Raw genomic sequence first — 27246 nt, forward strand, 5'->3', positions numbered from 1 at the left:
ACCATTGTCGTCTTAGTTACCTCAGCTGGTTGTAACACAGACCCCGTGTCTCCAGTGTTTCATTTGATGTCATTTTCACGAAGGCATATGTTTCTTAATCTTATGTGATTCTTTCCAAAGTGTAATTTAAAACACCTTAACAGGGTGTACCATTGTGTTCTTTCCAAGGCTTCAGACTATCGGGAACCTCCAACCTCCTGTTTCAATAAGGTTATTGATTCGGTGTCAACAACTTATCTTATCTCAGTAGCCTGTATGCTGTTTACAGCTTCTCCATTGTTAGGTTTCCAGATTTCCAGACCTAGTATGTCATGTTTTAATAAAGTCAGAATTCTTTTATAGAATGGTATATTTTTCTGAATAGGTATATTGCTTATTCCTTCACAATATCACATTCAATTCTTTATTGAACACCTCCCACTTATCTTCTGTCGTTTTACTCATTTACCGATTTGTCCAGTTTACTGTGGACAGTTTCTGTCTCATCGCATTGAAGCCAGCCTTACCTAAATCTAGAATCTTAGTAGCTGTTTCGCGTTTCTCCCTTTCAAACACTCATTACTAAATCTAATGTGGCATGCCCCCTTATTGCTTCTAGGATATATTGTTGCAGAAAACTATCCTGGACACACTCAAGAAATTCACTACCTTTCTGACATGTGCTAGTCTGCTTATCCCAATCTACATGAAAGTTAAAATCCCCAATTAAAACCACTCTGCCTTTACTACATGCTTGTCTAATCTCTGCATTTATACAATTTATCACTTCAGAGCTGCAACCAAGGGAGCTTATACACAACTCCCACTACAGCCATAAATCCTTTCCTATTTCTCAATTCTATGCATAAAGTCTCCGCTGCCTGCTTACCTCTCGATATATCCTCCCTTATCATTGAAGTGATTTCATCCTTAATCAGTAAGGCTACTCCTCACCCTCTAACATTTTCCCAGTCTTTCCTATAGACCTTATAACCTGGTCTATTTAGTTCCCAGTCCTGACCGTCTTGCAGCCATGTCTCAGTAATGGCTACTATGTCATTCTCTCCAAGTTGAATTTGCACCTGCAGTTCATTCAATTTGGTCCTTATGCTCCGTGCATTTGTATAAAGAACGCTTATTTGGGTCACACACCCTAACCTGTCCTTTAGCTCAAATGTTTTACTCACATGTTTCTTATTTCTCTCCCCTGGTTTAATCACTTTACATCTTTTAGTTTTCCCTTTATCTGTAGTGCCTAAAGCACAATTTCTGACTGTTACTCTACTCTCTTCCCTTTTGTTTGCTTTTGAACTATTATTTATAGTATATTGTACACCTGAGCGCCCCTTCCCCCCCCCCCCCCCCATTTACTGGTTTAAAGTCCTTGTGACTGCCCTATTTACCCTTTCCGTAGGACCCTGGTCCCAGCCCTGTTCAGGTGGAGCCCATTCCAACATTACAGTTCCTTCCTGTCCCAATGCTGGTGCCAGTGTCCCATGAAATGGAACCCCTCTTTCACTCACTGCTCCTTCAGTCACTTGTTCACCTCCCTAATCTGCTTATCTCTACGCCAATTTGCACGTGATCAGGTAATACTCCAGAGATTATAACCCTTGAAGTCCTGTTATTTAATTTAGCTTCTTGTTCCTGGTACTCTCCAAACAGGACCTCTTGCCTACTCTTCCCTATGTTGTTGGTCCCAACATGGACCACAACGACTGGATCCTTCCCCTCCCTCGCCAATATCCTTTCAAGCCAGTTTGAGATGTCCCTCACCCTGGCACCAGACAGGCAACATACCATGTGGGACTCTCAATCCTGCTTACAAAGGATGCTATCTGTCCCCCTAATGATTGAATCCCCTGTTAACCAGTGTTCCCCAAACCAGCTGGAAAGGTCGCTGAACTGCTGCACACTGCAGCTTTTTTTATTAGTCAGAAAACCCCAGATCAAGGCCTTAAAGGAACAAAATAAATAACTAGTATTAAACTAGAGCCAGATCCTACCATTGTGTTTGACGTGGCTCCTGAGGCTATTGCAGGCACACGAAGTGGTAAACTTTATTAAATTCAACCAAAGTCAGAGCTGTGTCATTGTGGGCTAGTGTCTCATTGGAGTGAGTCTTGTACTTGGCAAAACATGGAAAATAAACTGATGAATTGAGGAAACCTGACATTCCAGAAACTTTTGTATTAGTTTATCAGAATTACTGAATTACATTGGAAAAACTGTTGGAGATCCAGGTATTTTGTAACATCTTTACCATTCCCCATTTGTTTTTCCTCTCTGTCTAGTAATAGACTGTGGTAATCCAGGGGAGATTCTGAATGGGTATTTTGAGGTACCAGATAGTACTCATGGACATCAAGCTACTTATTATTGCGAGATAGGGTGAGTATTCAGTACTCAAATTGCTCAAAGTTTGATTTTTGGTGAAGAGTTATAATCCTTTAATTTCCTCATTAAGGTGCAGTTACAGCATTTCTATCCTGGTACAACAATGCACCTCAACACCAGCTACAGAAGGTGACCACTTGTTCTTTACATTTCTGATGACATTCAGCTATGTGGCCTCTGAGTGAGGCTTCCAATTTATTGTCAAACTAAAGGCAATTTTGTTGATTCACTTTTCCCCACCCCCAAAGAACTTGCTTGCCCAATTAGAGCTAAATTAGGTGTAGTTTATGCTGTGAACTTTCAGCCACTGAAACATGGTTGATAAAGTGCCAACTGTCCTTTGCCTTCCTTACCATTCCACCTGCATCATTGTATTTTTCCACAAAGGCAGCATCCCTTGTTCATCCTGCCCTGGTGGGCTAGGAGTGAACCGGACACTGAAGCAGAGGGTCCATGCCAAAGGCTAGAGAGCCCTACAATATTGGAGAAATTCTGTCATACAACTAGAATCATAGAATCTTAGAGCACAGAAGAAGGCCTTTCAGCCCATCGTGCCTCTTTCAAAGAGCTATCCAATTAGTTCCATTACTCTGCTCTTTCCTTTTGCACTGCAAAATCTTCCTTTTCAAATATATATTTAATTCTCTATTCAAAGTTACTATTGAATCTGCTTCCAAGTCCCTTTCAGGCAGTGCATTACTTAAAATGTTGGCAGCGTTCAAAGTAGATACGTCACCCAGTCTGGATGGGATGCATCCCAGGTTACTGAGGGAAGTAAGGGCGGAAATTGTGGAAGCCTTAGCTGCAATCTTCCAATCCTGCTTGGATATGGGAGTAGTGCCAGACGACTGGAGGATTGCAAATGTTACACCCTGTTTTTAAAAAAAAGGGGAGAGGGATAAATGCGGCAACTACAGGCCAGTCAGCCTAACATCGGTGGTGGGGATACTTTTAAAGATAATAATCCTGGACAAAATTAATTGACATTTGGAAACATCTGGGCTAATAAATAAAATTAATGGAGCGCATTGATGAGAGTAGTGCAATTGATGTTGTCCATATGGACTTTCAAAAGGCGTTTGACAAAGTACCACATAATAGACGTGTTAACAAAATTAAACCCCGTGGGATTAAAATGACAATGGCAGTGTGGATACGAAATTGACTAAGGTACAGAAAGCAGAGAGTAGTGGTGAAAGGAAGTACACAGTTGTGTTTCCCAGAGGTCGGTATTAGGACCAGTGCTCTTACTGATTACATATTAATAACCTAGACTTGGGTATACAGGGCATAATTTCAAAGTTTGTAGATGATGTGAAACTTGGAAATGTAGTCAACAATGAGGAGGATAGTAACAGACTTCAGGAGGAGAGACACAGACTGGTAAAATGGGCAGACACATGGCAGATGAAATTTAACACAGAAGTGTAAAGTGGTACAGTTTAGTAAGACGAATAAGGAGAAGCAATATAAACTATTGGGTGCAGGAACAGAGAGACTTAGGGGTGTATGTACACAAATTTTTGAAGAAGTCAGGACAAGTTAAGAAGGCTGTTTAAAAAAACAGCCTTGGCTTTCTTAATAGAGGCATAGCGTATGAATGCAAGGAAGTTACAATAAACCTTTTATAAAAGACTGATTTGGCCTCAGCTGGAGTATTGTGTTCAATTCTGGGCACCACACTTTAGGAAGGCCTTAGATAGGGTGTGGAAGAGATTTACTAGAATGGTATCAGGGATGAGGGACTTCAGTTATGTGGAGAGACTGGAGAAGCTGGGGTTGTTCTCCTTAGAACAGAGAAGATTTGATAGAGGTGTTCAAAATCATGATCCATTTTGATAGAGTGCATAAGGAGAAACAGTTTCCAGTGGCAGAAGAGTTGGTCATCAGAGGACGCAGATTTAAGGTGTTTGGCAGGAGAACCAGAGGCGATGTGAGGGAACATTTTCTTTACACAGTGAGTTGTTGTGATCTGGAATGCACTGCCTGAAAGGGTGGTGGTCGAAGATTCAATTGTAGCTTTCAAAAGGGGAATTGGTTAAATACTTGAAGGGATAAAAATTGCAGAGCTATGGGGCAAGAACAGGGGAGTGGGACAAATTGGAAAGCTCTACCAAAGAGCTGGCACAGGCACGATGGGCTGAATTTAATTTATCTTTAATTAAAATCTATGAGCAATTTCCAAACACTATTTAAGTAAAGGCACTAAATAGATTGCACGTATATCTTCTTTTTGGCATGTCTTGTATAAAAGTACTGAATATAACTGAGAAAAAATGAGCTCTTGCAGGTAAAGCAAAGATTGAAATATTTGTAGCAGTCTTAATGTTAACTAAACTGCCACCAACCTCATAGTTCCCCAACCCCGCACAGCCTGCTTTTACCTCCTTCCCAAGATCCACAAACAGTACTGCCCTGTTAGACCGATCGTTTCAGCCGGTTCTTGCCCCACGGAACTTATCTCTTCTTATCTCGACTCTATCTTTTCTCCCCTTGTCCAGTCTCTTCCCACCTACATCCGCGACTCTTCTGATGCCCTTCGCCACTTTAACAGTTTCCAGTTTCCTGGCCCCAACCGTCTCCTTTTCACTATGGACATACAATCCCTCTACACCTCCATCCCCCACCAGGATGGCCTGAGGGCGCTCCGCTTCTTCCTTGAACAGAGGCCCAACCAGTCCCCATCCACCACCACCCTCCTCTGCCTGGCTGAACTTGTTCTCACATTGAACAACTTCGTCTTTGACTCCACTCATTTCCTCCAAATCAAAGGTGTTGCTATGGGTACCCGCATGGGTCCTAGCTATGCCTGCTTTTTCGTGGGATATGTGGAACACTCTTTGTTCCAGTCCTACTCAGGTCCCCTCCCTCACCTCTTTTTCTGGTACATTGATGACTGTATCGGTACCGTTTCCTGCTCTCGCCCTGAACTAGACAATTTCATTCACTTTGCCTCCAATTTCCACCCTTCCCTCACCTTCACATGGTCCATCTCCGACTCTTCCCTTCCCTTCCTCGACTTCTCCGTCTCCATCTCTGGGGATAGGTTACTGACCAACATTCACTACAAGCCCACTGACTCCCACAGCTACCTGGATTACACTTCCTCCCACCCCGCCTCCTGTAAGGACTCTATTCCATTCTCCCAGTTTCTCCGTCTCCGCCGCATCTGCTCCGATGATGCCACCTTCCACACCAGTGCTTCCGACATGTCTTCCTTTTTCCTCAACCGAGGATTCCCCTCTACCGTGGTTGACACGGCCCTCGACCGTGATCGTTCTATCTCCCGCACTTCTGCCCTCACCCCTGCCCCTCCCTCCTGGAACCACAATAGGGTTCCCCTTGTCCTCACCTTTCACCCCACCAGCCTCCACATTCAATGGATCATCCTCTGCCACCTCCAACGTGATCCCACCACCAAATGCATCTTCCCCTCCCCTCCCCTTTCTGCATTCCGTAGGGACCGCTCCCTCCGAGACACCCTAGTCCACTCCTCTATCACCCCCAGCACCCCTTCCCCTTCGCCCAGCACCTTCCCATGCAAGTGCAGGAGATGCAACACCTGCCCTTATACCTCCCCCCTTCCCACTGTCCAGGGCCCCAAACACCCCTTCCAGGTGAAACAGCGATTTACTTGTACTTCTTGCAATCTAGTATACTGTATTCGCTGCTCACGATGCGGTCTCCTCTACATTGGGGAGACCAAACGCAGCTTGGGTGACCACTTTGCGGAACAGCTCCATTCAGTCCTTAAGGGTGACCCCGAGCTTCTGGTCGCCTGTCATTTTAATTCACTCCCCCATTCCTACTCAGAGCTCACCGTACTCGGGCTCTTGCATTGTTCCACGGAAACCCAGCGTAAGCTCGAGGAACAGCACCTCATCTTCCGATTAGGCACTTTACAGCCTTCTGGACTCAATATCGAGTTCAACAATTTCAGATCATAACCTCGGCCCCCATTACATTTTTACAAATATTTGAAGCTGTGCTCTGAGTACGCCATCGTATTTCCTTTGAAATGCCCCGCAAGTTTTGGAATTCCGCACGCGCTTGCTTTTGTTAACCTTTTTGATCTACCTGATTGGGAAGAGTCTTCTGTTTGTAACAAAGTCTCAAACTATACAGAATTGTTTTACAATTTTGTTGCACATCAAATACAGAGGAAATCCCACCATTGCTACTGGGGAATTAAAATTCAGTTAATTAAATAAATCTAGAATAAAAAGCTAGTATCAGTAATGGGGACCTTGAAACTACTGGATTGTCGTAAAACCCATCTGGTTCACTAATGTCCTTTAGGGAGGGCAATCAGCCATCCTTACCTGGTCTGGCCTATATGTGACTCCAGAACCACAGCAATGTGGTTGACTCCTAACTGCCCTCTGAAATGGCCCAGCAAGCCACTCAGTTACGCGAAACAATAATAAGAAAACCGGACGGACCACCTGGCATCGAACTAGGCACCGGCTTCGGACACGACAATGGCACACCCAGTCCAGTCGACCCTGCAAAGTCCTCCTCGCTAACATCTGGGAACTTGTGCCAAAATTGGGAGAGCTATCCCACAGACTAATATAGTCATACTCAAAGAATCATATCTTTCAGCCAATGTCCCAGACTCCTCCATTACCATCCATGGGTATGTCCTGCCCCACCGGCAGGACAGACCCACCAGAGCTGGTGGCACAGTGGTATACAGTCGTCCTGGGAGTACTCAACATTGACTCTGGACATGTCTCATGGCTTCAGATCAAGCATGGGCAAGGAAACCTCTGGCTGATTACCACCTACTGCCCTCCCTCAGCTGATGAATCAGTATTCCTCCATGTTGAACACCACTTGGAAGAAGCACTGAGGGTAGCAAGGGCATAGAATGTACTCTGGGTGGGGGACTTCAATGTCCATCACCAAGAGCGGCTCAGTAACACCACTACTGATGGAGCTGGCCGAGTTTTAAAGGACATAACTGCTAGATTGGCCTTGAGGCAGGTGGTGAGAGAACCAACATGAGAGAATAACCTACGTGACCTCACCCTCACCAATCTAACTGTTGCAAATGCATCTGTCCATGACAGCATTGGTAGCAGTGACCACTGCACAGTCCTTGTTGAGTCGAAGTCCCATCATTTTGTGTGGCAACACCACCGTGCTAAATGCGAAAGATTCAGAACAGATCTAGCAGCTCAAAACTGGGCCATCCATGAGGCACTGTGAACCATCAGCAGCAGCAGAATGGTATTCCGTCACAATCTGTAACCTCATGGCCCAGCATATGCCTCACTCTACCATTACCATCAAGCCAAGGGACCAACCCTGGTTCAATGCCAGGAGCAGCACCAGGTGTACCTAAAAATGAGGTGCCAACCTGGGGAAGCCGCAACACAGGACTACATGCATGCTAAACAGCAGAAGCAGCATGCTATAGACAGGGCTAAGCGATCCCACAATCAGCAGATCAGATCAAAGCTCTGCAGCCCTGCCACATCCAGTCGTGAATGGTGGTGGACAATTAAACAACTAATGGGAGGAGGAGGCTCCATGAATGTCCCCATCCTCAATGAATGCAGAGCACAGCATGCAAGTGCAAAAGACGAGGCTGAGCGTTTGCAAATATCTTCAGCTAGAAGTGCCGAGTGGATGATCCATATCGGTCTCCTCCTGAGGTCTCCAACATCACAGAAGTTAGTCTTCGGCCAATTCGATTGACTCCACATGATATCAAGAAACGGCTGAGCGCACTGGTTACAGCAAAGGCTATGGGCCCTGGCAACATCCCGGCTGTCGTGCTAAAGACTTGTGCTCCAGAACTAGTTGTGCCTCTAGCCAAGCTGTTCCAGTACAGCTATAACACTGGCATCTACCCGACAATGTGGAAAACTGCCGAGATATGTCCTGTCCACAAAAAGCAGGACAAATCCAATCCAGCCAATTACTGCCCCACCAGTCTACTCGCAATCATCAGCAAAGTGATTGAAGGTGCCGTCAACAGTGCTATCAAGCGGCACTTACTCACCAATAACCTGCTCACTGATGCTGAGTTTGGGTTCCACCAGGACCACTTGGCTCGAGAGCTCATTCCAGCCTTGGCCCAAACATGGACAAAGGAGCTGAATTCCAGCAGGCAGGTGACAGTGACTGCCCTTGACGTCAAGCCAGCGTTTGTCCGAGTGTGGCATTAAGGAGCCCGAGTAAAATTGAAGTCAATGGGAATCGGGGGAAAACTCTCCACTGGAGTCGTAGCTGGCAGAAAGGAAGATGGTTGCGATTGTTGGAGGTCAATCATCTGAGCCCCAGAACATCACTGTAGGAGTTCCTCAGGGCAGTGTCCTAAGCCCAACCATCTTCAGCTGCTTCATCAATGACCTTAACTCCATCATAAGGTCAGAAGTGGTGATGTTCCCTGACAATTGCACAGTGTTCAGTTCCATTCACAAGTCCTCAGAAAATGAAGCGGTCCATGCAGCAAGACCTGGACGACATTCAGGCTTGGGCTGATAAGTGGCAGGTAACATTCGCACCACACAAGTGCCAGCCAATGACTAGCTCCAACAAACGAGAGTCTAACCAACTCCACTTGACATTCAATGACATTACCATCGCCGAATCCACTACCATCAACATCCTGGGGGTCACCATTGACCAGAAACTTAACTGGACCAGCCGCATAAATACTGTGGCAAAAAGAGCGGGTCAGAGGCTGGGTATTCTCCTGCGACTGCCTCACCTCCTTACTCCCCAAAGCCTTTCCACCATCTACGAGGCACAAGTCAGGAGTGTGATGGAATACTCTCCACTTGCCTGGATGAGTGCAGCTCCAACAACACTCAAGAAGCTCGACACCATCCAGGACAAAGCAGCCCGCCTGATCCCATCCACCACCTTAACCATTCACTCCCTGCACCGCTGACGTACTGTGGCTGCAGTGTGTACCATCTACAACTTACACTGCAGCAACTCGCCAAGGCTTCTTCGGCAGAACCTCGCAAACCCATGACCTCTACCACCTCGAAGGAGAAGGGCAGCAGGCGCATGAGAACACCTTCACCTGCAAGTTCCACTCCAAGTTACACAGCTTCCTGACTTGGAAACCTATCGCCGTTTATTCATCGTCGCTGGGTCAAAATCCTGGACATCCCTCCCTAACAGCACTATGGGAGTACCTATGGGAGTTATGGAGAAACTAAAGGCAGCTGAAAATGTGGCTATAATGTGCAATTAAAAATGGTAAGCTTTCATAGATAGTTTCCATCATAACTGTTCACACAAAAGTATGATAAAAAGAGTGACCACGGGAAGTAAGTTCTTGTGGACAGGACGTATATGAGATAGATTGATCCCAGCATTCATAATCAAGAGGATGGTACTTGCTAGTTCATCAAAATACTCATTTGTACTGACTCAGCTTTGTGAGCCAAGAAACACCGTTATCATAGAAAACATAGAAACATAGAGATAGGAACAGGAGTAGGCCATTCGGCCCTTCGAGCCTGCTCCACCATTCAATGAGATCATGGCTGATCTTCGTCTGAGATCATAGCTGATCTTACCAGTTCAGTACCCCGTCCCCGCCTTTTCTCCGTAACCCTTAATCCCCTTAGCCTTCAGAAATATATCCAATTCTCTCTTGAAAATATTTATTGAATTAGCCTTCACAGCCCTCTGTGGCAGGGAATTCCACAGGCTCACCACTCTTTGAGTGAAGAAATTCTTCCTCATCTCTGTTTTAAATGATTTGCCCGCTATTTTTAGACTGTGGCCCCTGGTTCTGTGCTCCCCGGCCATTGGAAACATTCTCTCTGAATTCAGCCTGTCCAGGCCTGCCATAATTTTATATGTTTCGATGAGATCCCCTCTCAATCTTCTAAACTCCAGTGAGTACAAGCCCAAACTATTTAATCTCTCTTCGTAGGTCATTCCCGCCATTCCAGGTATCAGCCTGGTGAATCGCCGTTGCACTCTTTCCATTGCAAGAACATCCTTCCGCAGATGGGGCGACCAAAACTGTACACAGTACTCCAGATGCGGTCTCACCAGCACCTTGTACAGCTGTAGTAAGGTATCCCTATTCCTATACTCGAACCCCCTTGATATGAAGGCCAACATACCATTTGCCTTCTTAATCGCCTGTTGCACCTGCATGCTCTCCTTCAGTGACTGGTGCACAAGAACACCCAGGTCCCTCTGCACTTCCCCATCTCCCAATCTATTGCCATTTAGATAATAATCTACCCTCCTGTTTTTACCCCCAAAGTGGATAACCTCGCATTTATCCACATTATAGTGCATCTGCCACGTATCCGCCCATTCCCCCAACCTGTCCAAATCGCACTGTAGCCTCCTGACATCCTCATCAGAGCCCACCCCTCCTCCTAGTTTAGTGTCGTCAGCGAATTTGGAAATATTGCATCCAATTCCCTGATCCAGATCATTTATATATATTGTGAACAGCTGGGGTCCCAGGACAGATCCTTGCGGCACCCCGCTGGTCACTGCCTGCCACTCCGAAAACGAGCCGTTTATTCCAACTCTCTGTTTTCTATCCGCCAGCCAGTTCTCTATCCACGTTAATACTTTGCCCCCAATTCCATGAGCCTTAATTTTGCATGATAATCTTTTGTGTGGAACCTTATCGAAGGCTTTCTGGAAGTCAAGGTACACCACATCCACTGGCTCTCCCCCATCTATTTTACCAGTTACTTCCTCAAAAAATTCCAGCAGATTAGTCAAACACGATTTACCCTTTGTAAATCCATGTTGACTCTGTCCGATCCTTTCCCCATTTGTCAAGTGCTCCGCTATTTTATCCTTAATAATGGACTCTAGCATTTTGCCCACAACCGATGTAAGGCTTACTGGTCTATAATTCCCTGCTTTCTCTCTACCCCCCTTTTTAAATATTGGGGTAACATTAGCTACCCTCCAATCCACGGGTACTGTTCCCGAGTCAATGGAGTTCCGGAAGATGATCCTTAGAGCATCTGCTATCTCCAGGGCCACCTCCTTAAGTACCCTAGGATGTAGTTTATCAGGCCCCGGGGATTTGTCGGCCTTCAGTCCCCTCAACTTACCCAACACCATATCCCTAGAGATACTAATTTCTGTCAGCTCCTCCCTCTCATTAGTCCCTATGTTTGCCGATATTCCTGGGAGGTTATTTGTGTCCTCCTTTGTGAATACAGAACCAAAGTATGAGTTTAATTGGTCTGCCATTTCCTTATTCTCCATTATATATTCTCCCGAATCGGACTGCAAGGGACCGACTTGGGATTTTACCAGTCTTTTCCTCCTGATATACCGATAAAAGCTTTTGCAGTCTGTCTTTATGTTTGCTGCAAGTTTACTTTCGTATTCTATTTTCCCCTTCCTGATTAATCCCTTTGTCCTCTTTTGCTGTATCCTGTACTGCCCCCAATCTTCCGGTCTGGTGCTTTTTTTTGCCAGTTGATATGCCCTTTTTTTTGATTTTATGCTGTCCCTAATTTCCCTCGTTATCCACGGTTGAGTCACCTTTTTAGGTTTATTTTTATGCCAAACCGGTATAAACATGTTCTGGAATTCTTCCATTCTATCTTTGAATGCTTGCCATTGTCTCTCCACTGTCAATCCCCCCAGAAACACCACCCAATCAATCTTACCCAATTCCCGTCTCATACCCTCGTAATTCCCTTTATTTAAGTTCTGGACCTTAGTCTCTGATTCAATTTCCTCACTCTCCATCTCGACTGAGAGCTCGATCATATTATGATCGCTCTGACCCAAGGGGCCTCGTACAAGAAGATTGCTGATAAGTCCCTTCTCATTGCACAATACCCAGTCTAAAATGGCCTGATCTCGAGTCGGCTCCTCGACATATTGGTCCAGATAACCGTCCCGAAAACATTCCAGGAATTCCTCCTCCTCAGAATTTTTACTAATTTGGGTAGTCCAATCAATATGTAAATTAAAGTCACCCATGATGACAGCTGTGCTCTTATCGCACGCTTCTCTAATTTCCCTTTTTATGCCTTCCCTCACCTCCATATGACTATTTGGAGGCCTATATATCACACCCACTAACGTTTTCCTCCCCTTGCTATTTCTCATTTCTACCCATACAGATTCCGTTTCATCCGAGTTAATATCCTTCCTTTCCATTGCATTAATCCCCTCCTTTACCAGCAATGCTAACCCACCTCCCCTACCTTTTTGCCGATCCTTCCTAAATATTGTATATCCCTGGATGTTAAGTTCCCAGCCTTGCCCACCCTGCAGCCACATTTCTGTAATCCCAATCAAATCATACTTGTTTACCTCTATTTCCACAACTAATTCATCCACCTTGTTCCTAATGCTTCTAGCATTAAGATACAAAGCCTTCAGGCTTGCTTTTTTCACACTCTCATTATGAATTAGTTTGGCCCCTTGTGTTTCTCTCCTTTGCTTATTGCTTCTCACCTTTCTACCATCTATTTCTGACTTCATATGACTTCCCTCTTTTCCACTACCTAGGTTCCCATCCCCCTGCCAAATTAGTTTAAATCCTCCCGAACCGCCCTAGAAAATATTACCCCGAGGACATCGGCTCCCTCACAGTTCAGGTGTAGACCGTCCCCTTGGTACAGGTCACTCCTCCCCAAGAACTGGTTCCAATGCCTCAAGAATTTAAATCCCTCTCCCTTGCACCACTGCTCAAGCCACGTATTTAGCTTATCTATCTTACTCTCTCTAAACTTATTTGCTCGTGGCACTGGTAGCAATCCAGAGATTACTACCTTTGAGGTCCTACTTTTCAATTTAGCTCCTAACTCCCTAAATTCAGCTTGTAGGACCTCCTCCCTCTTTTTAGCAGCAGAGAGCAGCGAGGAGGAGCCCGGCTTAAAAACCGGCGGCAGTTGCGAGGCCCGACCACTCGGAGCAGCAGAGAGCAGCGAGGAGGAGCCCGGCTTAAAAACCGGCGGCAGTTGCGAGGCCCGACCACTCGGAGCAGCAGAGAGCAGCGAGGAGGAGCCCGGCTTAAAAACCGGCGGCAGTTGCGAGGCCCGACCACTCGGAGCAGCAGAGAGCAGCGAGGAGGAGCCCGGCTTAAAAACCGGCGGCAGTTGCGAGGCCCGACCACTCGGAGCAGCAGAGAGCAGCGAGGAGGAGCCCGGCTTAAAAACCGGCGGCAGTTGCGAGGCGTACCAAATCAACAGCAGAGGAGAGGGGTAAATAGTAATCAGTGTGTGACGTCACCAGGGAGCAGCTGGTGCAGTCGGGAGAGCAGGAGGCCAGTAACTCTTATATAGGTGGAGCTGTTGCTAAACCCGAAACACTACAGTGTAGTGTCTCCCACCCTTCCACCTCCTCTAACCTTTTAGGGGTTAGGGGAAGTTGAAAAGGTAGGTTCAATTTATTTTATTTCAGGAGCCTAACCTAGGTGGAAAAGGTTCCAGGACAGGAGGCGGCAGTGAAAATACAACACCAGAAAACAGGTAGGTGACTGGTTGGTGAGTACTTTCACAAACTTATTCTAAGTAGAATTCAATAATTAAGCTAAATCGTAGTAAATAAAAAGGTATTGTAAGGGTTAAGTCATGGAAGGGCAGCTCAGACCCGTGTCATGCTCCTCCTGTGCCATGTGGGAAATCAGGGACACTGTCCCTGACAACTATGTGTGCAGGAAGTGTGTCCAGCTGCAGCTCCTAGCGGACCGCATGGCGGCGCTGGAGCTGCGAATGGACTCACTCTGGAGCATACGCGATGCTGAGGATGTTGTGGATAGCACATTCAGTGAGTTGGTCACACCGCAGGTAAAGGCTAGCTCAGACAGTAAATGGGTGACCAAAAGGCAGGGTAAAGGCAGGAAGGTAGTGCAGGAGTCACCTGCGGTCATCTCCCTCCAAAACAGGTTTACCGTTTTGGGTACTGTTGGGGGAGATGACTTATCAGGGGAAGGCACCAGCAGCCAGGTTCAGGGCACCATGACTGGCTCTGCTGCACAGAAGGGCGGGAAAAAGAGGGATAGGGCTATAGTGATAGGGGATTCAATTGTAAGGGGGATAGATAGGAGTTTCTGTGGCCGAGACCGAGACTCCAAGATGGTATGTTGCCTCCCTGGTGCAAGGGTCAAGGATGTCTCGGAGCGGGTGCAGAGCATTCTGAAGGGGGAGGGGGATCAGCCAGTTGTCGTGGTACATGTAGGTACCAACGATGTAGGTAAAAATGTCCTTTCTATGAGAACCAGAGCAGAACTGCACACACTACTCAAATGCCCTGACCTTCATGTTGTACAGCAATAATGCCTCTTGATTTGTACTCTGTCCTGCTAATGTAGCCCAGTAGCTTTTTGCCTTCATTTGGCGTAACAAAAAACATTATTTTGATGGTGTCATTTGTTTATATCCACTATTTAGGTATCAGCCTAGTTTCAGTCAGTAGTAGCACTCTCGCATCCGAGTCAGATGGCTGTGGCTCCAAGGACTTGAGCATGTAATCTCGGCTGACACTTGAGTGCTGTACTGAGGGAGTGCTGCACTGTTGGAGGGGCCGTCTTTCTGATGAGATGTTAAACCAAGGCCCTGTGTGCTCTCTCTCGAGTGGACGTAAATGATCCTATGGCACTATTCGTAGAAGAGAAGAAGATGATTTCCTGGTGTCCTGACCAATAGTTATCCTTCAAACAACATCACTAAAATAGATTATCTGGACATTAACTCGCTGCTGTTTGTGGGGCATTGCTGTGCGCAAATTGGCTCCTGTGTTTTATACATTACAACAGTGAATACACTGCAAAAGCACTAAGTGGCTGTAAAGTGCTTTCTGCCATCCAGAGATCATGAAAAGCACTATAGAAACATAGAAGATAGGAGCAGGAGTAGGCCATTCGGCCCCTCGAGTCTGCTCCGCCATTCAATGAGATCATGGTTGATCATCCAAACTCAGTACCCTGTCCCTGCTTTCTCCCCATATCCCTTGATCCCTTTAGCCTTAAGAAGTATATCTAACTCATGAATTGGCCTCAACTGCCTTCTGTGGTAGAGAATTCCACAGGTTCACCACTCTCTGGGTGAAGAAATTCCTCCTCATCTCTGTCCTAAATGGCTTACCCCTTATCCTTAGACTGTGACCCCTGGTTCTGGACTCCCCCGCCATCGGGAACATCCTTCCTGCATCTAGTCTGTCTAGTCCTGTTAGAATTTTAAGTTTCAATGAGATCCCCTCTCATTCTTCTAAACTCCAGCGAGTATAAGCCCAATCGACCCAATCTCTCCTCATATATCATTCCTGCCATCCCAGGTATCAGTCTGGTGAATCTTCGCTGCACTCCCTCCATGGCAAGAACATCCTTCCTCAGATAAGGCGACCAAAACTGCACACAATACTCAAGGTGTGGTCTCACCAAGGCCCTGTACAACTGCAGCAAGACATCCTTGTTCCTGTACTCGAACCCTCTCGCTACAAAGGCCAACATACCATTTGCCTTCTTAACCGCCTGCTGCACCTGCATGCTTACCTTCAGCGACTGGTGCACAAGGACACCCAGGTCTCGTTGCACTTCCCCTTCTCCCAATCTATTGCCATTCAGATAATAATCTGCCTTCCTGTTTTTGCCACCAAAGTGGATAACCTCGCATTTATCCACATTATACTGCATCTGTCATGCATCTGTCCAAATCATACTGGAGTTGCTCGGCATCCTACTCACAGCACACACTCCCACCCAGCTTTGTGTTGTCTGCAAACTTGGAGATATTACATCTAGTTCCCTCGTCTAGATCATTAATATATATTGTGAATAGCTGGGGTCCTAGCACCGATCCCTGCCGTACCCCACTAGTCACTGCCTGCCACTTGGAAAAAGACCCGTTTATTCCAACTCTTTGCTTCCTGTCTGCCAACCAGTTCCCTATCCAAGTCAGTACCTTGCCCCCAATCCCATGTGCCTTAACTTTACACGCTAATCTCTTATGCGGGACCTTATCGAAAGCCTTCTGAAAGTCCAAATACACCACATCCACTGGTTCTCCCTTTACTATTCTATCAGTTACATCCTCAAAAAATTCCAGTAGATTTGTGAAGCACGATTTACCTTTTGTAAACCCAATAATTATATAATTGTAAACTCTTTATTTATAATATTCTTATGTCTGTCTCCTAATCACTGCACTGTGCCACTTAACTTTAGCTTCAAGCTTCCTATGTAATAAGTGATTTTTATTTTCCTTTTACACAATGGAATCTTTACCGTTTTCTAGGTACTTGATAGTTGGTCAGGCATACCGGACTTGTCAAACTGACGGTTGGGATGGCCAGGTCCCATCATGTGAAAGTAAGTTAGATTTCCATTTTTCTTAGAGGGCTGAATATTTTGTGCCAAATGATTAACTAGCCTTACATTTACAGTATTTTTACTTGTATGCTACTGGATCCTTTTTGGTATTGCTCATGGTAAGTCAGGGGATACATTGGGAATATAAGAACGCAATGCAAGCTTGATGAATAGCATCTCATCTTTCAATTAGGCACTTCACAACCTTCCGGCCTCAACATTGGTTTCACTAACTTCAGATCATAGCCACCACTCCCATTTTCTCGCACAACAGGTGCTGGTATAATGGTTCCGCTGCTTCCATTTACAGCTCCTTTGGACCCATCTTTAGTTTCTTATTGTCCCATTACCACCCTGCTTTTGCTTTGAACCATCATTCCTTTTTTCATTTAATCCACTCTACCACAGACCTTTTGTTGTTTCTCCACCCCACCGCCCCCCAACGTGCCTTATATTTAACCACCATTTTAAATTTAACCCTGGCATGCCAAGTTTTCCGGTCCTCGGGGAAACCCAGCAACAAAAGTGAGGTGAAGGTTGCTGAATCGAGGAGGCAAGTTCCTTTCCACTTACCTGTTGAACCCCCCGAACCCAGCCTCCGATCTTCGCTTTGGCCTCCGATCTTTCCTCCGGCCTCCAATCTGCCTTTGGTCTCTGATCTTCCCCTCCCTGCTCCAGACCCCGATCTTCCCTCTGGCCTCTGATTTTCCTCCAACCACCCCCCCCCCCCCCAAACCTGGCCTTTCCAATTCCTCTCTCACTCCTCTCTGCTCCCCAGCTGAGGCCTGGTGCTGAAGGCCTGCCTGCCCGACAGCCAGCTTGATTCTCAATCAGGCTGGCTATGGCCAGCAAATGGAACTGAGTATTCAGGGGTATTTGCCATTTCGTAAGGATAGGCAGAAAGGAAAAGGAGGTGGTGCAGCTCTGTTAATAAGGGATGAGGTCAGTGCTGTAATGAGAAATGATATTGACCTAGAAGATCAAGACGTAGAATCAGTTTGGGTGGAGATAAGAAATAATAAGGGTAAGAAGTCACTGGTGGGAGTGGTCTATAGGCCGCCAAACAGTAGCCACACTGTAGGACAGAGTGTAAATCAAGAAATAACAGAGGCTTGTAAGAAAGGTATGACTATAATCATGGGAGATTTTAATCTTCATATTGATTGGGCAAAGCAAATTGGCAAAGCTAGACTTGAGGAAGAGTTCTTAGAGTGTATACGGGATGGTTTGGAATATGTTGTGGAACCAACCAGGGAGAAGACTATTTTAGATCTGGTAATGTGTAACGAGGCTGGATTAATTAATGATCTCGAAGTGAAGGATCCTCTTGGGAAGAGTGATCATAGCATGGTAGAATTTCAAATTCAGTTTGAGGGTGAGAAAGCTAGGTCTCAAACTAGTGTCCTGAAATTAAACAAAGGTAATTACAAAGGTATGAAGGCAGACTTGGTTAAAGTGGACTGGGAAAATATATTACAGGGTAAGACTGTAGAAAAGCAGTGGCAAACATTTAAAGAGATATTTCATAACTCTCAGCAAAGATATATTCCAGTGAGAAAGAAAGACTAAGAAAAGGATGAACCATCCGTGGCTAACTAAGGAAGTAAAGGATAGTATCAAATTGAAAACAAAAGCATACAATGTTGCGAAGAATAGTGAAAGACCAGAGGATTGGGAAATTTTTAAAAACTTGCAAAGGATGATTTAAAAAATGATAAAGAGAGAGAAGATAGCTTATGAGAGTAAGCTAGCAATAAATATAAAAACAGACAGTAAGAGCTTCTACAGGTATATAAAAAGGAAGAAAGTAGCTAAAGTAAATGTTGGTCCCCTAGAGGATGAGTCTGGGGAATTAATAAAGGGAAACAGGGAAATGGCGGCGACTTTGAACAAATATTTTGTATCAGTCTTCACAGTAGAAGACACTAAAAGCATCCCAATAATGGATAATTAAGGGGCTATTGGGGTGCAGAGGGGAACTTAAAACAATCACTATCACTAGAGAGAAAGTACTAGGCAAACTAATGGGACTAAAGGTGGACAAGTCCCCTGGACCCGATGGCCTGCATCCTAGGGTCTTAAATGAAGTGGTTGCAGAGATAGTGGATGCATTGGTTGTAATCTACCGAAATTCCCTAGATTCTGGAGAGGTCCCAGCGGACTGGAAAACCGCAAATGTAACGCCTCTATTTAAGAAAGAAGGGAGACAGAAAGCAGGCAATTATCGACCAGTTAGCCTAACGTCTGTCATTAGGAAAATGCTAGAGTCCATCATTAAGGAAGTGGTAGCAGGACATTTAGAAAATCATAATATAGTCAAGCAGAGTCAGCATGGTTTTATGAAAGGGAAATCACGTTTGACAAATTTGCTGGAATTCTTTGAGGATGTAACGAGCAGGATGGATAAAGGGGAACCAGTAGATGTCGTGTATTTGGATTTCCAGAAGGCATTCGATAAGGTGCCACATAAAAGGTTACTACACAAAATAAGAGCTCACGGGGTTGGGGGTAATATATTAACATGGGTAGAGGACTGGCTAACTAACAGAGAGTCGGGATAAATGGGTCATTTTCAGGTTGGCAAACTGTAATTAGTGGTGCTGCAGGAATTAATGCTGGGGCCTCAACTATTTACAATCTATATTAATGACTTGGATGAAGGGACTGAGTGTAATGTAGCCAAATTTGCTGCTGATACACAGATAGGTGGGAAAGCAAATTGTGTGGAGGACACAAAGAATCTCCAAAGGGATATAGACAGGCTAAGTGAGTGGGCAAAAATCTGGCAGATGGAGTTTAATGTGGGAAAATGCGAGTTATCCACTTTGGTAGGAAAAAGAAAAAAGAAAATTATTATTTAAATGGCGAGATTACAACATGCTGAGGTACAGAGGGATCTGGAAGTCCTTGTACATGAATCACAAAAGGTTAGCATGCAGGTACAGCAAGTAATTAGGAAGGCAAATGGAATGTTGGCCTTTATTGCAAAGGGAATGGAGTAGGGAAGTCCTGTTACAACTGTACAGGGCGTTGGTGAGACCACACCTGGAGTACTGCGTACAGTTTTGGTCTCCTTATTTAAGAAAGGATATACTTGCATTGGAGGCAGTTCAGAGAAGGTTCACAAGGTTGATTCCGGAGATGAGGGGGTTGTCTTATGAAGAAAGGTTGAGCAGGTTGGGCCTATACTCATTGGAGTTTAGAAGAATGAGAGGTGATCTTATTGAAACATATAAGATTCTGAAGGGGCTTGACAGGGTAGATGCAGAGAGGATGTTACCCCTCGTGGGGGAATCTAGAACTGGGGGGCATAATTTCAGAACAAGGGGGCACCCATTTAAAATGAAAATGAGGAGGAATTTCTTCTCTCAGAGGGTCGTGATTCTTTGGAATTCTCTTCCCCAGAGAGCTGTGGAAGCTGGGTCATTGGACATATTTAAGGTGGAGATAGACAGATTTTTGAAAGGTAAGGGAGTCGAGGGTTATGGGGAGCGGGCAGGGAAGTGGAGTTGAGGCCAAGATCAGATCAGCCATGATCTTATTGAATGGCGGAGCAGGCTCGAGGGGCCAAATGACCTACTCCTGCTCCTATGTCTTCTGTTCTTGTGGAAATAAATAATGCTATTCAGGTCCTGCTGTTAAATTCGGCAGGACCTGCAGGAAACCGGTTCTTAAATTAAGATTTTCTTAATTTAAAGTTGGGAAATTTCTGGTACTAATGTTATCCTATCAACAACCTGCTTGTTCTTAAAAAGTTACTGAAATTTCAAGTATGCCAGAACCACCATGTTCCTAGCCATCTGCAGTCTGACCCTGTCCCCAACACTGCAACCTCTAAAACTGAGAAGGACAGGAGCAGAAATGTTCAGGCAACAAGTCCCCCTCAAAGTTACATACCATCTTGACTTGGACATATTAATGGCCCAGAAATTCTGGTCTCCACGGGTGAGTACGCCTGGTGTACTCACCCGTAAGCCCAATGGAAGTGCTGGTTTCCTGCATGCACTGCGCATGCGCGGGAAACCGGCACTTCTGATCCCCTGAACAAAGGGGTTCAGAGGTCGAACGCGTGCGCAGGAGAGGCTGTGCGTGCGCATCGAACTTCGTTTTTTTTTTGCAGGTTTTCCCGGGAGGGTAAGTCTCCAGAAGTTAGACATGTAAAAAGCAGGCGTAAGGCCTGCTTTTTACAAGGTAAGTGATGAATTAATTAAAATTAAAACATTTTTTCCACAGGTTTATTATTTTTAAATACTTTAAAGCAAGGTAAGTTTATTTTTAGCCCTGTTAGAAAATAAAATTATTTTTTCAAAAATTTAAATTATTGTTTAAAAGTTATTTCATAATTTATAGTTTATTTTAAAAATGTGATTTAAAAAAAAATGTATTTGAAGATTTAGTGCTGTTTTGGGGCTGTAGTATTTATAAGTCTTGACAGCTCTTCCTGTCAAACTTATGAATGGAGCATTCCCTGCTCCGATTGGCTCCCCATGGCCCACGTGATCCCAGGGGACGCATCGAATTAACTGCGCCCCTGGGATATGCAAGCACTGCGCGCCGGCAGCTGGACCAGGCCCCGGATCGGAATTCCACGGGGGCCCACAGCTCAACGGCCGGCGCGCAAGGTAAGTGCAGATCGGGGGCTTGCACCCGCGGGAAGCCCCTGACCCGAATTTCTGGGCCATTAACGTTTTTCCATTGCTGGGTGAAAATCCTGGAATTCCCAATCTCAGTGTAGGATCACTATCACTCCAAGGACTGCAGCAGTTCAGAAGAATACCTGCCAACCACCATCACAGGGCAAGTAGAGATGGGCAGTAAATGTGACCTTGCCAGCGTTGCCCATATCCTGAGAACAGTTTTTTTTAAAACCTCTATATTCCCCTCGTTTTTGTTTTCCATTCTCACACACACCACTGCTGCCAGAAAAGCACTTCCCAACTGTGATCAGGTCTTTGCTGTGGGTTTTTGGGGTTGGGTGGGAACAGGGAGTATAGTGGAGAAAGGGAAGAAGAATGCCCATGTTTTACATTGTGCTGCAATGTATTGGTTCACCAGTGCGCTGTGTTACTGAGCTTGACTGGTTTTAAATCATGAAGATAAAGTTTTGATCTGACAGTCTGTCCAGAACATTAACTGAATTTCATTTATCACCAGCTGCCACATGTCCTGATCTTCGACCTATTAGTAACGGGAGAACTCCAACACCATCCCATACAGAGAAGTGGGAATATGAAATGGTAGCAATGTATTCATGTATTGGTGACTATTCATTGATTGGCACAGCAGTAGTTGTTTGTATGGCAACTGGACAGTGGGACAAGAACCCACCAACGTGCAAAGGTACTTAAGTACAGGTATAATAGCAAAATACTGCAGATGCTGGAAATCTGAAATAACAACAGAAAATGCTGGAAATACTCAGCAGGCCAGGCAGCATCCGTGGAGAGAGAAACAGGGTTAAAGTAAACTCGAGGAACAGCACCTCATCTTTCGATTGGGCACTTTGCAGCCTGCCGGACTCAACGTAGAGTTCAACAATTTCAGATAATAATCCCTGCCCCCATTTTTCATGCAGTATGATTTTGCCATTCCCATTTGCAACATTTTCACAGCATGTTCTTTCAATTCCTTCCTCCCCTCCTAAACCCCCCCCCCCCCCTGTCTCTGCACCTGCTTAATATCTGTTACATTTCCAGCTTTTTCCAGTTCTGATGAAGGGTCCCAGACCTGAAACGTTAACCCTGTTTCTCTCTCCATGGATGCTGCCTGGCCTGCTGAGTATTTGCAGCATTGTCTGTTGTTATTTTACTTAAGTACAGGATCAGAATTCGTTTCAGTTGCCTTTTTTGAGAAGTTGGGAAGCTGAAAAAATAGTTAATTCATATCTGTGTTTAAGTTTTCCAAGTCAACTCCACCAACAGCCACTGATTTAACCATGTGCAAATTTTTTCAATATCAGCCAAAACAAAGGAGTGATTTGGTGGGAAATGTTTACTTTATGTAACTGAAAAGCTTGCAATGTACAGAAAACACCAAATATCGAATAAGAAAAAGTTAAAATTTCCAACCAATTCACTCCTTAATTTTGGGCGATATTGCAAAAAATTGCATATGATTAAATCAGCCAAACATCCTTATGGTCTCCCTAAATAACACTGTCATGCTGTGGCCCATGTTCACTAGGGATGAGGTTAAAAGCCTGTCTGAACTAATTCATGCAAGATTGTTGCGTCTGGCAGAGAGATGACTTTGATCCCAATCATTACTCCAGACTGGCCTTGAATTCAGGCCAATTTCTCGTGGCTCCCTCCTCCATCTCATTTGGTTTCTTAGCTTGGTATGGCAATTAAGCAAGTAACGGGAGGAGGAGACTCCATGAACACCCCCATCCTCAATGATGGTGGAACCTAGTTCATGAGTGCAAAAGAGTTTGCAACCATCTTCAGGCAGAAGTGGCGAGTAGATGACCTGTCGCAAGCTCCTCCTGAGTCTCCCACCATCACAGTTGCTAGTCTTCAGCCAATTTGATTCATGTGATATCAACAAATGGCTGAGTGCACTGGACACAGCAAAGGCTATGGGTCCTGACAACATCCCAGCTGTAGTGCTGAAGACCTGTGCTCTAGAACTAGCTGCGCCTCTAGCCAAGCTGTTCCACTACTGCTAGAATACAGACATCTACCCGACAAGGTGAATGATTGCCCGGGTATGTCCTATCCACAAAAAAATAGGGCAAATTCAACCCAGCCAATTACAGTCCGATCAGCATACTCTCAATTATTAGCATAGTGATGGAAGGAATCATTATTAACAGTGCTATCAAGCGGCACTTACACACCAATAACCTGGTCACCAATGCTCAGTTTGGGTTACACCAGGACCACTCAACTCCAGACTCATTACAGCCTTCGTACAAACATGGGAAAAAGCGTTGAATTCCAGAGGTGAGGTAAGAGTGACTGCCCTTGACATCAGGGCAGCATTTGACCGAGTGTGGCACCAAAGAGACTTGTAAAACTGAAGTCAATGGGGATCAGGGGAAAACTCTGCAGTGGCTGAATAGTCAAAAAGGAAGATGGTTGTGGTTGTTAGAGGTCAATCATCCCAGCCTCAGGACAACGCTGCATGAGTTCCTCAAGGCAGCGTTTTGGGCCCAACTATCTTCAGCTGCTTCATCAAAGTCAGAAGAGGGGCTGTTCGCTGATGATTGCACAGTATTCAGCTCCATTCGCAATTGCTCAGATAATGAAGCAGTCCATGCACGCATGCAGCAAGACCTGAACAACATCCAGGCTGGGCTGATGTGTGGCGTGTATCTCACTTGTCACTTAAGTGCCAGGCGATGACCATCTCCAACCAAAGAGAGTCCAACGACCTCCCCTTGACATTCAATGGCATCACCATTGCCAAATGCTCAACCATCAACATCCTAGGGGTTGTCATTGACCAAAAAGTCAGCTGGACCAGACCCATAAATGCCGTGGCTGGCTAATTGAGCAAAATGCAGGAGTAGGAGTTACTCTGTGACCTTTTCCCCCCCTTATTTTATGGAATTCAGCAATACCTTTTTACATCACTCTGTGCATAACTGTACAGAAGTTTCCTTGCCTTAACCAGCACAAAACCTTTTTTCTGCTGATTGCTAGAAAAACATTTTAGTAGCAGAGTGAAAACCAGGTAGTAGTTAAGATAAACCTTCTACAAGTGTCAGAAGTACACTCAGCTGTCTTGTGGAGACTAATGCATTGTTTTCTTGTCAGTTGTTAGGTGCATACCTCCTGGATTACCTAAAAATGTCCGAGTGGCAGCAGGATTTGGACCTACATACAAGTACAGGGATACAATTACCTACAAATGTAATGAAGGTTTTGGAATAGTTGGCAAAAGTGTCATTAAATGTGGTGAAAATAACTTATTTGTGCCACCACCACCTACCTGCACAAACAGTGAGTAATCATTTCTTAAACTTGAGGATAGAATTAGACGATATGGATTTAATTTTTCTCAAGTCTGTTAAAACCATATAAATGTTGAATGTTGTGTGGATTTTTACTTTATTCTTTCTCTTCACTTCTACAAAGAGTTCTAAAAATTGCAATCTTCCTATTTTTTAGTAACATAATGAAAACAAAACTTGATGTTTCCAGTCCAAGAACCAGTTGATGGCTGTCTGGAGCAGCTGTAGAACATCGCAGAATAAAACTTGTTGCGGAAAACTGAAACCATATATTTTCATAGTTCCACGAGAAAACGACTGAGCTTTCCCCCTACCATAGCAATGGTTGAAGACATTGCTTTTCATGATACGTCAATATTAGGGAGCATCACGGAACTTCCACACTAATATGCACATTCCCAATAGCATGTGGCTCTATCTGGTAGTCGTCATATTACCATAAGATAATTTCAAGAGGGACCTCTGCATTTCTTTTTCAAATAATGTGCATATGGGCCATTTGTTGAAAGGTGCTTGAAGGTAATCGATAAAAACATTGAATTCCAGGAAATGGGAGATTTTTTTTCAGATGAATGTAGGTTTATGTTGTACAATATTGAATGATTCTGAGTGTTATAAAATTGAAAGTTTGTGATTCCGTTTACTTAAATACTTGAGTGCTTCATTTTGCAAAGTACCCTTTGACTGATGAAACTTCCTAAAGTGCTTTTTGAGGGCCTCAAATATTTGCTCTAAAATTAACCATCAGTTTAAGCACATGATTGTACTAGTGTTTCATGTTTCTTATTTGTGTAATGGGAGCTCTATCCATGACTCCCAAAAACACAGCTTTGTAGACTGCTGCGGGCATATTTCAGCATAAGATATTCAGTCATGTTTTGTTACAAAAGTTCTTGAAGTGTTTCAGACCATGCCCCACCAAACAAGTCTTGGACTCATGCATCCCTTTAGCTATGGATTTTGGCATCTGTAAGTCTACCAAACCAAAGTTATCTGCGAGAACACAAAAGTAGTGTTAAACTAAGTATGGCCATATACTGCTTATCATCTGAGTGCCCCACAGTCTGAGAACTTAAAAAAAAAAAGTAACAGTTCACCATGCGAGTTGAATAACAATATTTTTCTCTCCTATGTAAGTATATTACTTTGACTTCATGGCCTAGAATTTCCTGCAATGGCGCATCGGCGGCATTGGGTTTGTACTCAGAGTAAAAGATAGAGGAACTTAAGATGTAAATGAGTTACACCACTATTCACACTACGCCATAATTTGCTGGGACTTTGCACTGCTCTGCCTAATCCTGCACCAAAACCGTGAAAAGTTGATTATCAGAGCTCCTTTACCTCATTCAGGTGAAAGTTGATTCAGATTTCCTGGATTTACGGTAGCTTTCTCTCCGCAGCCACTTAGACTGAAAAGTAATGGCGCAGCTGGGCCCTTGGTCAGCTGTTATCGACATGATTCTCAGCCTAAGAGAACCATAAAAGCTGTGGAGCTTCATATCTACATCTGGAAATATGTGTGAATGGAATTTTATGTACACATGATAGCAATAGGCTTTGACATTTCATCATCAAAAGTAAGTTAGCGTTGTGATCATTCAGAAGTAGAGCCCTCATAAAATCAATTAATTTGATCTGTAAATGTGTTTATATTCACGTGTTCAAAATAATTGATTAAATAGATCAAAATCTCTGTTCTTTCTTGATATATTTAATTCTGAGCTAAAACCCATCAAAATACTTCTTCATTGTCTTGTTAGATTTTCTGTATAATATGTGGACAGTCTAAGACACTAAAGTGCCAGCACATGCCATTGATGAGAGTGCGAGTTTGTTTAGTCTGAGACTTATTTTTAGATAGCTTAAGTTACAAATGTCTACTTCTAATTAAATGAAAAATAAATCTCTAGCTTAGAATGTTCCTGAAATCTGACAATAACAGCTGAGTGTGTCCATAACTCAAACATTTTTCTGCAAATGATCAAGTTCTGCATAGTGAAAAGATTTGCAATTCAGAATTCAATGACTTGGGTCATGCCAATATTGATCTGCTCCATAATTTTATTGAAGCAGTTGAGGTAATCCTTTGGCTGTGTTATGTTCACTGGCGTATACAAATTACTTTTGCAATGTCAGCATAGTTCAGAACAGGAAGTTTGACACAGAATAGCATAATTTATGGCGTTGGTCGCTGATCATGCCACTCTCATAAATCTTGTGCCATTAGCAAGAACTGTTTTATGGTAACACTTTCCCTTTTTTGAGTCAGTTGAGTAATTTTCTTTTCTCTCCCCATAACAGTAAGTACTCCTACTCGCAGTCCTACAACTATGACTCCTGGTAGGTATATTCCTTGGAATTAATGCACTAATCTAGGTTGCACATTCAATGAACAATAAAGAAAGCAGCTAACTACCTTGTAAATTCTGTAACAACCACATAAAATGCTGGAAACACTCAGTAGGTCAAGCAGCATCTGTGGAGAAAGGAACAAAATGATCGTTTCAGGTGTAACCCTTTGTCAGATCTAGCGAACATTAAATGCTGAATCCAAAATCTTAGCATGTTGTGGTTGTTGTTTCCTAGAAGTGCCATGACTTTAAATTTTGTATGCTGTTGGGGC

At 44.4% G+C, this 27246-nt stretch overlaps 1 protein-coding gene across 2 annotated transcripts in view; it reads left to right on the top strand.

Annotated features, from left to right (window-relative positions):
- LOC147105175 (membrane cofactor protein-like) overlaps positions 1-25263 on the top strand; it is a 61404-nt gene extending 36141 nt beyond the window's left edge. Inside the window, exons 2-6 of one of the 2 annotated variants that reach the window (XM_086011299.1) lie at positions 2274-2370; positions 16590-16663; positions 21818-22003; positions 24424-24609; positions 24778-25263. In XM_086011299.1, coding sequence (XP_085867425.1) covers positions 2274-2370; positions 16590-16663; positions 21818-22003; positions 24424-24609; positions 24778-24785 — 551 coding nt within the window. In that variant the 3' untranslated portion in view covers positions 24786-25263. The remainder of the gene's footprint in view (positions 1-2273; positions 2371-16589; positions 16664-21817; positions 22004-24423; positions 24610-24777) is intronic. The other variant, XM_086011300.1, reaches the window with a different exon arrangement.
- The last annotated feature ends 1983 nt before the right edge of the window (positions 25264-27246 follow it).

This window comes from Somniosus microcephalus, chromosome 18 (genome assembly GCF_052327205.1).
Source record: "Somniosus microcephalus isolate GS21.2 chromosome 18, FLI_Smic_1.0, whole genome shotgun sequence".
NCBI lineage: Eukaryota > Metazoa > Chordata > Chondrichthyes > Squaliformes > Somniosidae > Somniosus > Somniosus microcephalus.